Source organism: Tachypleus tridentatus, chromosome 10, assembly GCF_004210375.1.
Source record: "Tachypleus tridentatus isolate NWPU-2018 chromosome 10, ASM421037v1, whole genome shotgun sequence".
In the NCBI taxonomy this organism is placed as follows: Eukaryota; Metazoa; Arthropoda; class Merostomata; order Xiphosura; family Limulidae; genus Tachypleus; species Tachypleus tridentatus.
Genome location: NC_134834.1, coordinates 154,068,429 through 154,080,456, shown reverse-complemented (window position 1 = coordinate 154,080,456; position 12,028 = coordinate 154,068,429). Strand labels below are relative to the sequence as shown.

Below are 12,028 nucleotides of genomic sequence, written 5' to 3'. Positions count from 1 at the left end.
GTGCTACAATGCACGAGAGTGTAAGAGAACAAAGTATACTTTATCTTGATAGATCTTGAATCACATTTTTAATGTGCTAAAACATGGCTATAATAAACTGGTCTCTTGAGCAGCGGTGACTATATTAAGCCGAACCAGAATGATGCAACAACTATAGTAAGTTGATCTTTTTTGTTTGGTTTGGTTTGATTGGTTTTGAATTTCGTTCAAAGCTATACGAGGGCAATCTGCGCCAGCCGTCCCTGACTGTTACTCAAAATTATTTGCGTATCGTAAGGTTGAAGGGACCGAAAGGACCAATCAATTCTTATTTTAAGAGTTATAAAGCAGAGTTTCTTTAACTGAGTGTGTGTGTGTGTGCTTCTTATAGCACAGCCACAGTCTATTGGGCTACTCTTTTACTAACGAATAGTGGGATTAACCGTTACTTTATAACGCTCCCATGGCTGAAAGGGCGAGCATGTTTTTCATTTTTTTAGACTAAACTAGTGTATCTGGAAATTGATCTCTTGAGAGTAAAGTAAAGACTGTACTTGTTTGTTTTTTAAAATTCGCACAAAGCTACTCGAGGGCTATCTGTGCTAGCCGTCCCTAATTTAGTAGTGTAAGACTAGAGGGAAGGCAGCTAGTCATCACCACCCACCGCCAACTTTTGGGCTACTCTTTCACCAACGAATAGTGGGATTGACCGTAACATTATAATGCCCCCACGGCTGGGAGGGCGAGCATGTTTGGTGCGACGGGGATGCGAACCCGCGACCCTCAGATTACGAGTCACACGCCTTAACACGCTTGGCCATCCCGGGCCTAAAGACTGTACTAAAACGATGTCTTGAGACTGGAGCAATGAATATACTAAAGCGGTCTCTTAAGACTGAATAGTGACTTTACTAAAGCGACTTCTTAAATGTAAGTAAGTGACTGTATTAAACCGATCTCTTTGGACTGTATGACACTAAAGACTATTTTTCAAATTGTAGTTGTGACTATATTAACTGATCTGCGGGGATCAGTTTCTTTCAATAGCAGACCGATATTTTAAATTAAAATAATGACTTTAGTAAAATTACTTATCAGACTAAATTAGAGCCTGCAGTAAACTGGTCTCTTTAGTTTGCTATCCTTTAGAACTACACTACTCATGGTGAACTTTATTCTCTTATACCAAATTTTACAACACATATTCCTTACTTTGAGTGTAAAGTATGACAACAGTAATAATGTATAGTTTTCTATAAGACATAAGATTATAAAGTACAACGGTAATAACTACTGTTTATTACACTATGTAACACAAATTTTGTTCCTGTATAGAATGTGTTATTTCTTAATTTCTTATGTTGTGAAAGTACAGAAAATGGTCATTATTCCCTTCAAACTTTGCTTTTGTGACCTGCATAATGAGATTTAGAAATTAACCTATTTTCTATGTAAAAACGGGCAAATTTGCACATTTTCATTTACATAAGATCTGAATAAAACAATATAACAATCAAGATTTACATGTATTTATACCCAAGTTATACTTGAATTTATTAAGATGAAAATGTTCAGAAGTGAATAGTTCTACATTTTCGGAGATTTACGACTGCGCAAAGCTAAATCACTTTCATTCTGTGTCAGGATCTTCTTTATTTGTACAACGAAAACACCAGCTTTGACCTTTGCCTCAGACAGCTTAGGGAAGAAGTCTCGAAGGTACTTGAAGGCTGCAGATTCCTTATCAAAAGCTATGATAAATTGTTTCATAAGACCCAATTATATGTGCAATGATGGGAACAACACCTTCTGAGGATCCACTAGTGGCTCACACTTGACATTGTGCCTCCCCACGGAGAACTCGGTCCGTTGTGGCCAGTGCTTCCTGTTGTAATGCACTCATACTTCAAGGCTTTTTGCAAGGTCTTGACACTGTTGTATTCCTCTCTGAGGTGCATCGAATTTTAAAAAGTCTAAAATTTGTATAATATAAAATCTTTCTATTCAAGCAAGCAAAAATTGTCCGTCTTCCCTTCTGGAGTTTCTCTGCAGTGCTCGCAGGTAAAATGAGGTGCCCAGGGTTTGTCTTGATCCCCGAAAGGCATGCCGAAATATGCCTTGTAAGCTTCACACATTTTAGCATATGCTGTCACAGAGTACTTTTTTGCTCTTGTTTTGATAAATTGCCACATACATAGCAGAATGCGTTTGAAGAATGCTTGCAGCTTCTTGATGCCATCTCTGATAAAAACAAATAGGCCTATGTGTTCACTTAGACAGTTAGAACTAAATTGAAGTGGTAGATGGTGAGCTCCTGTATGTAAGTTCTAGAAAATGCTAAAAGATTGTTGAAATTTCTCGTGATCTCTACAACAATCTAGAAAGTTCTTGAAAATTCTTGTAAGTTCGAGAAAATTCTCTATCAGCTATTCAGCACTGAATCCACCTGAAATGTTCTGGAAAATTGGTAAATTTGAAAATTTCATTACCCAGGACACAAAAGCAAAGTTTGAAGAGAAAAATAAGTCTTTTCCATTTACTTTAGGCATAAGCAATTGGGAAATAGCTCTTTCTGCCCAGAAACAAGAAAAAGTAAAAATGTTGTTACCTAGTGTTATTCTCTTTAGGTATAAGAGCAGAAGGTACAACAGCAATTTAAAGTAAACAGGCATGCACGCCAAAAATAATGCCATTTTATTAAATAAAGAAACGTAAAACAAAGCATATATGATTATTTTTATTGTTTAAATGATCAGCCCTTTGCAACATTTAAGGTGGAAAATGTGTTTCATATCGTATTTACAAAATCCGCGTATCATAAAACTAGAACAGTCTCTTATTGTAGGATCACTTACTGAAAGGTATGGCCATTGTTGTTTTTCAAGTTACAAAGTGATGTTTACAGTACATTATCAGATTTCTATCTGACTGTTACTCAAAATTATTTGCATATCGTGAGGTTGACGAACCGAAAGGGCTTATCATTTTTTGTTTTAAGAGTTATAGAGCAGAGTTTCTCTAAATGACTGTGTGTGCTTTTCTTATAGCACAAACACATCGAACTATCTGCAGAGTACATCGAGGGGAATCGAACCCCTGATTTTAGCGTTGTAAATTCGTAAACTTACCTCTGTACCAGCAAGGGGCATTTCGTTCAGTTTGCATTTGAAAAAGAAGGGTATAAAATTGTCAATCTTATCCCCTGTTTACAAAATAGAGCCTAATACTTACATCATTCTATCTATTGGGTTGAGGAATAATTCGTGAGCGTTTTTTCAAGATAAAAAAATATATTTATAAATGAAACGCTTTCGCAAAATATTTCATGTCATTTGGTAGATAATTTTTTGCTCTAATAGATGGTGTGTTTGATTTTCATATGTCTTTAATTTTTGCTTTCATTTTCAGCTCATTAAATGGAATGTCAAGTGGACAAAATCGAGCATTTTCGACACCACCTGCTTTTCGCATTTAATTTCTTGCAATTTCGTTTAAAACAATGCATACTATATACCTAGGTATTACATGAAATAAAGTATCATAATAAATGTTTTGGGTGTAATGTGTTCATGCATTGAAGTATTGTATAGTCTTGCATGTAATGCTTGAATGAAATTATTTAAAAACGCTCACGAATTATTCCTCAACCTAATATATCTAGTATTTTGAAGTTACTAATTTATAATACCATTGGCAATTTAAGCTACGACACGTGATGAGACATCATATTTAAAATGTCCGTCCTCAAATTAGTTGTTCGTTGTTGTTTTCTTAAATGCAAAACTGAAAAAGCGGAATATTCCGTAATGAATTAAATAAGCCCTTCACTTTTTCTTGGGCTTCTCCAATTGTTATTTTCAAGAAGAATACTAATAACTTTAGATTATGTATGGAATATAGAAAATTAAAATATGCCTCAGAATCTGACCGTTATCCAGTGCTTCTTATGAGTATATTTTGAATACCTTGTCAGGAGAGACCTGTATCAGTACGTCAGACTTAACAAGTGGATATTGGCAATACTTGTAAAAACAGAAAATCGAAATAAAACTTCCTTTATAATTAATAATACACTTTACCACTTTTAAGTTGTGCCGTTTGGTCTGAAAAATTCACTGTCATCTTCCACAGATTAGCTTTCAGCTGGAACAACTGGATGTTCCAAGGCTTATACTCGTGACACTATATTGTTTTCACTCACATCTGAATAACACTTGAAAGGCGTTGAGTAGGTTTTCAACGAGCTTCATGCAGCTAATTTTTAAATACTATGTTTTTTTATGTTTTGTTTTTGTAAGTAATAAATCTTGTATTCCAATTGTTTGAAAGTTTTATTTTAAATTTTTGTTGTTCTTACGGTTTAGTAAACTTTTTTTGTTTTAATTCGTTATGCACCTTGACCATCGAAGGGATTCAAACCCAAGATTTTAGTAATGTAAGTTTGTAAACTTACCTACCGCTCACTATTTGTTCGGAACATTCCTAGGCCTTATCAGCTGTAATTCCTTGTTTGTATGTTTACTACTGTAGTGCCATCTACAAGAAATTCATATAAGAAGTTTTTTTGTCTAGTTTCTCATGTGTGTGCTATTTCAATTGATAGTGATGATTATTTTAGTATCCTGTTGTATTCAAGATCTGCTCGAAATTATTGGGTGAAGTGCGTAGTTTTGAAAGACACCCTGCTTTCTTAAATTACATGAAAAATTTAATACGTCTTTAGATTTAGAAGAGTTTTAGAGGGTTAAATTTCATTTTATTAAAATATTTTGATACATTTGCTCATTATGGGAAATAAGTCTTCATTAATGCTACAGGAAGAAGAAATAGCAGAAATTCAAGATGAAACTGGATGTAAGTAAAATTATCTTTAGTTTGTTAAATGAGTTTTGTATTTTTATAGAAATAAGTATTTTATATTTTAATTCAAAGGAAAGGCTGTATAATTTATTTTAAGTAGTTCGTAAAATATAGCAAATCATGAATGTTTATTAATGTTATTAGTTAATAGTAATAAGTACTTATATAATTATAGTTTTTATATAGTAGGTTTTTGTGGTGGATGCATTTAATTTATGGATATTTAAGGAAGGGTTTGATAAATATTTGAATGATAAGGGCTGTCTAGATGGAACAACAGGCTCTAGTTGTACTAAATTTATATGTGTGTGTGTGTAAATATAACAGCAGAAGTGTATATTTGTAAAGAGCAAAATAATCCTTGGATAGCCTTACATATTAGAAATACCTGATAGTAAAAGATTTGATTAAGTAAATTTTAATACGTGTTTGTTTTGTTGCCATTGTAACAGATTTAATATTATATGTTTATACTGATATCTGTGTTTGTTTTAGTTTAATATACATTTTAGAAATATATATAATTTATATTGTTAAATGTGTATTGTGCATGTCCTGCCTGTTGTCATAAATTTGATACATAGTGACATTCAATTAACTTCTAATTTGAAATTGTAATATGTAATGTACATAACAATAAGTCAGGGACTCATCTTAGATCAATTATAATAAGTAACACCATAGTTACCATGAAATGGTTATATTGCTAAATTAATCAAGGCTATATGATCTGCTTTACTGCATATTATTTAGGATTCAAGACCACTATCCTAATTCTGTGACTGACTGAGGTGTGGGAGTAATAATGTTAACATTAGGTCTATTTATCATATATATTTGAACTTTGTGGTCATTTGTGATACTTCCAAAGATAACTAAACAGTGAGATAAGATTAATGGAGTTTTTAAGTCCTTTATATTTACCAGCAAAGTGACCTAAAATAATTAATATTTTACCTTTGTTGAAAAGAAATCTGAAACATATATTTGTAATAATTAAATACTTGATCCAGTATATGAAAGGATGTAATGATTTAGGCATGAGCTCTGATGTTATTCAAATACAAACCATTTTAGATTACCTTGTTGGTGATTGAAAGGGACTTAAAAATCCCATTAATGTTGCTTACAAATCACTATTATAAGAGGCCAAACTGTATTTCTTTGATTAGCCAGCCTAAGCTGTGCTGATGAGTCTTCAATGGGTGAAACTGCAATCCACAGCAGAGGGTACAGCTGATCAAGTAAAACATTAGGCCTCTACATCACAGATTCTCCTTTGAACTTTACCAAAAGGTTCATGTATATGTAATAAGTAAGATAATATGATACTGTAGTGAGGAGTCTCAGTAGTGCTGATAGTATGACATTCGCTTTTACTTTGGACAGTTAAGAAACTGTGGCTTACAGGTATACAAGAAACTGTGGTATACAGCTTACAAGTATACAAGATACAATTTTTTTTTTTAACTAAACTTGTGTGCAGCTTATTAAAAAGATATTTAAACCTGACATATTAAAAAACTTCTTGCTTTTGATAGAGCTAATTATAGAATTAAAATTCATCATTATTTATTAATTAAAAATGTTTATTTTACAAATAAGTTTCAAAAGTAAACCCCCATTCAAACAAGCCATGTAAGCAAGGTTGGCATATCAGTCAGTTGACCTGTCAAATAATGTCAAATGGCTGGTCAATGGACCACTTTTTTTTTTTTACTGAAAAATAAAGTCAAATATTCCAAAGCCTATATTAAATAATAATGCATCAGCTGAGGTTTTTTCATTCTATTTTAAGCCCCAAAGTCACCCATTTGGTTATTGATGATTCTTGGAATCGCACTCCTACTAGTGCACATCAGAATGAAAGTTTTCAATCCAGACAGTAAAAGCTGTACTCACTTTATCATAGCCTGATATTTATTATTTTTTCAATTTTTTAAAAAATATTGTGTACATATGTTAAAATGGTGTAATGCACAGCTTTAATTTGTTCCATGTCATCTTTGTCGGTTCCATGGTGTAATGGTGCCACTTGGGACTTTGAATCCAGCCGTCTGAGTTCAAATCTCAGTGGGACCTGTATTATTGCCTCCCAGTAGTATAGGGGTAAGTCTACGAATTTACAACCCTAAAATCAGGGTTCAGTTCTCCTCGGTGGGCTCAGCAGATAGCCAGATGTGACTTTGCTATGAGAAAACACACACATCTTCTTCTGCTAAATGTAAATAGCCAAAGTGCAGTTAAATGTATTTCATTTTGATTTCTGTGAAAAAGAAGAGAAAGAAGTGACTTTAGATGTAAACTGTGAACTATACCCTGTTGAAGTTGAAGGTATCAAAGAGCAGTAAGATTGAATCTGTTTGGTTTTATTTTAGTGCATGTAGCTGATCAGGAATTTGAGATTAGTTACAGCCCACAAGATGAAACTGAAGAAAATTAACAGAAAACATTAAAGCTTTTGGCTGTTAATGAGATAATAATAATGGGGGATTTTAATTTCAAACCTATAGATTAAGAAACTTTAGTGAATCTATGAGGAAGTTAGGTTTCTAAAAACTACTCAGGATAGTTTTCTTCAACAATTGGTTGGAGGAACCTACTAGGAATAATGCTATTGTATATTTATTGTCAATTTATAGCATAGAAATTATTGAAATGGTAGAGATTAGTGAACATTTCATTACAAATAATCATTTCTTAATTAAAGCTTGATGTTTTATTGCCTATAAGAGATAAAATATGACAAGAATTTGGTTACAAATTTTAATGAAGCAAACTTGAAGAGCATGTGACAAGAATTATCTATGAATTGTGTACCTGAATTAAACCTTTCATGACACTTCAAGGGTCAAAGGCCATGTCATTGCATTTGTTGACTTACATTCAAAATTTTATTTAACTACTATTTTATAAGTTTATGTTATGTTTGGTATCAAATTGTAGATTATAATTCCAACTCGATTATAATTCCAACTCACACATAATAATATACAATTTGATACCAAACTTAACATAAACTTATGAGTTAATTTCATAATTTAAAAGTAAATGTTAAAAGAACACATGTAAATATTGATTTTTATGAATCTTGTAGTATGTCAATGTATAATTAACTCAAATTAGATGTTTGTAATGTTAAACTCTAAGTCTATAGTTTTGTACAAACTAGAAACTAAAATTACCATTATTGGTAAGATAGACTATAAAATAAGAACCTCACATCTTTGTAATTTGTTGAGATATGGCTTATGTACTGAATTAAACACAGTGGCTCCTGTTCACCTCTTTTAATATTTGATACAAGTTAGAATGTTCCTTGATATTTTCTAAGCCATTTTAATCTGTTAAAAGGCTACAAGGTTTTTTTGAACCAAGGTTTCTAAGAGGTAGATTATGTCTTTCGTCTGCTAAAAGTTTTGTTTTTTTTAACATCTAAATACAGTTTAATTACTAAGCTTGATAAATTACAGTAGAATTCTGTGGTATTATTGTTATTTTTGGGTCATTCAACTGTGTGTGTGTGTGTATATATATAAATAAAATTTTAGTGAAATTAAATAACTGCATCCAAATGAAGCTAAATGAATAAACAAAATCATGAGGAAGAACTGTGTTAAAAACAGTAAATCCCAATCTCTGATTAATTATATTATAATCATAAATTTTCAAGCCATAAATAAAACATGTTAACATGAAATAAAATATGCTGCATTTTTTAAAAAAGGATCCTAGGGTACAAGCAACAATGTGGGATTATAAAATGTATCCTAGGTTTTGGAGGTGACTGTAAATGTAGAACCCACATTGTGGTGGCAATACGCTGTCTATCAGTCTTAACCTCCAATTGACTAATCTCACATAAGAAAATTCAAAATTAAGAGAGTGACATGTGAGCTGTGGAAAAATGACTGCTCTCCCAAGTTAAAATAAGAATAAGAAAAAGATAAACATAAAAAGATGAAAAATAAAAAATGAAAATATAGATAAAACATACCTCTTGAAGATAGCATTCCTGCCCACAATATGGTAGGGAAACTAATTAATGCAACATCAGTAAAATGATACTTTACTGTGACTGTCATGCTTTTATATGCAGCTTAAGGTTTACATCCACATTAAGTAGTGCCAGGTTCTAAGATGACCTAATTTTTAACTAAAAATAGTTTTTAGTAGATTTTATCTGATTTTACTTTCTTTGTAGTTATTCAACACATTTTTGTATTTATTACAGAATAATTTAATAATTTTATCAAAATTTCTTTATCAGATCAATTAAATGTTAATTTTTGTATCAGTATATGAACATGATTAATAAAATATTGTAATTTATTACAAATTTTACAGTATCTGAATAGCTGCAAAGTTATGTTTATAATAGATGGGTATGGCACATCACTATGTCGGGAGGATAAAACATAAATTGGAAAATAGAAATCTTTTGTTTTATGAAAAATATTTATATTGATATCCTTTTTATCAAATATTTTAATTTCTAAATAATATGTATCTGTATTAGAAATCGAAGTATTTTCAGTTTCTCATTCTGTTGGACAAATTGTGTCAATAACATTATATATTTCAGAATTATTTATGCTAATCAAATCATTTATATATCTGTAAGTTAAAGTAAAAATATTTGGATTTGTATAGTTTTCAATAAATATATTTTCATAATAATATAAATATAGATTTGCTACACAAGTTGAATGGTTAGTTCCCATTGGAACTCCGATCACTTGTTTAAAAACCTGTTTATTGAAAAATATAAAATTAGTATAAATACAGAAACTTAATATATCTTTTATATAAAACCTAAGATAATATTTTGTAACATATCCTTCACATGCAAAATTTTGAAAGGCTTATCAACCAATGCCCAGCAGCACCCAAGTTCGAAGGTTGTAGCTGGAAGAGATGATTGTTTGCTTTACTTTATTTATTGTTCCATATTTTCAGGAAAATAAGATTAATAACTAATTCCTAAAGAGTAATAATCTACATATATTCCTTTATAATGTATAATAATTGAAATGTGGCTATATATTACAAAATGCCAATACACTAAAACATTGTCAAGACAGGATAAACTTAAGGTCAATTTTATATTATTTGATACGGTAACAATGAGTGCATGTGCAGCACCTCAATGCAAGTTACATAGTGTTGTTAGTCAGACACAATTGGAAGGTTAATATAATAATGATATAACATAATGTGACAAAGTTACCAAGACTAAACATTTTTATTTTCATGTTATTTCTAGTTATTCTAGCACAAAAAAAAGCATAATTTATATTTATTTCCTAATTTTTGTTATGATCGCTATGAAGGTCAGTCAAATTAACAGACCACCTACAGTTAGGGAAGAGAAAATAACAGACAAAATATAAAGTCTTACTGAAACCAAACATTTGAAAAGTATTTAAGATGTTTTACAGATTACACAAATAATATTTGCAAATTTTTGGACAAACAAGTTTGTTTTTTTTAACTATAACATGAAATCACTTTGCACTCAGGCTAGTGATGAAACAAAATGTATTTTCACAAACAAATCTTCAGTGAAAATACTTCATTGAAAAGTTCTATTTTTTTGCATGACAAAAGCTTGTAACATTTACTAAAAGTCTGCCAAAGTTTGTAAAAATACACCTAATGTATTAAAATTAAATATGAATACTTAATTTATATATGAATTTGTGTATATTATAGCAAGCCCAACATGAAAGGGTTAATTCGATATTGATCAAAGGAGGAAATGTAAAAAATAAATTTTTAATTATTAAAGATAGGCATGTTCCTTACAGACAAAAAAGGGTGGGTCCAAATAAAAAATGAGGCTAGTTCACAAAGAATATAAAGAATAAAGCTAAAGAAGAGCATTATAATCGTAAGAAGCTCTTATGTGACACACAACTTTTTACATATAAAGTTATCTTTCTTGTATGTTTGTCTTAGAGATTTGCATGCCAACTAGCCTCCCTCTTTATTTTACACTTATAATCTTCATTCTGTTGCAAGGTGCTGAACATATCCAATGTGTTTTTCTCTATTAATTTAAAGTTTTGTGATGTTTAGAAAACTTAATTTCCTTTATTTCTTCAAAATATGAACAGTCATTCATGTTGCATCTACTACTATGTGAGTGACTAATTTTCTTGCAGAGACTGTGTAACAATTATGGCTCATGGAAGCATGTTCCCTTGAATGGCGTGATGGCCACAGTGATGGTTCCTTTAAGTTCAAAGAACTTCAGCTCCAGTCCCTTCTTCAGCCATTTCTTTACTTTTTTTGTGGGATAAATGAGAAAGAGTTATTTGATTGTTCCTTTACTTGCTTAGGCTTTGGGAACTTCTCTCTCTGTGGAAGAGGGACTTCAACTTTCTCACATTCTTTGGCTTTGATTTATCAAGTGTGCACTATTTCTTTTATTTTCTCTGCATTTTGTTCTTTTTTGCTACTTCTTAATCTCAACCCTAACTCCTTTTATTTACCATTCCTGGCCCACTTACTTATCTGTGACAACAAGCCTCACCATTCTCTTCTATCTGCTTCTAATTTCCTCAGTTTTAGTACTTCTCCATCCTCTTTCACAATTCTTATATTTGTGATTTCCCTTACCTGTATGGGAAAGCAGGCAGACTATTGGCATCAGTTTTGTCACCCAGTACCTCCTACTCTGTCTTAACCTGATTCTTTATTACTAAACTTCTTCACCTCTATTCTCAACTCATCCAGTCTGAGGCACTTCACAGTGTCCCAGTGAAATCTGAGTTGGTGGTGATTCTTGTTCCTCTCATACCTTCACTGTGTCTATTCCACTTCTTGTTTCTGGGGGTTGTTGGATGGGATATTCTTCTGTCTCAAGTTTGATTTCTTTTTTCCCTTTTTTGATCTTCTCACCTTTGCCCTAAAGTTTGGTACTATTCCTGATTTGATTCAGTCACAGGCTGAGGCTGTCCATCATTAGTCTTCACTTTTATATGTTGTTTCCACACTGTTCCTATTCCTACTTCCATTTTTGTATCTCATCTTAGTTTTTGGTTACCTTTCTTTTGATTCCTTCTTCCTCATTGTTGATGATGTTTCCATTGTGTTGGGTCAAGCTGATGTCTGGCTGTCATGGTTTGAGCTCCTACGGTCACAATTTTCCATCCACACATGGCATTTTCTACTTTTTACCCAT

At 31.7% G+C, this 12,028-nt stretch overlaps 1 protein-coding gene across 1 annotated transcript in view; it reads left to right on the top strand.

The window, feature by feature from the left end:
• Positions 1-4,507: 4,507 nt before the first annotated feature.
• Positions 4,508-12,028, top strand: part of LOC143230674 (calcineurin B homologous protein 1-like) — a 40,173-nt gene continuing 32,652 nt past the window's right edge. Inside the window, exon 1 of the mRNA XM_076464619.1 lies at positions 4,508-4,833. Within this exon, the coding sequence (XP_076320734.1) occupies positions 4,767-4,833 (67 nt within the window). The 5' untranslated portion in view covers positions 4,508-4,766. The remainder of the gene's footprint in view (positions 4,834-12,028) is intronic.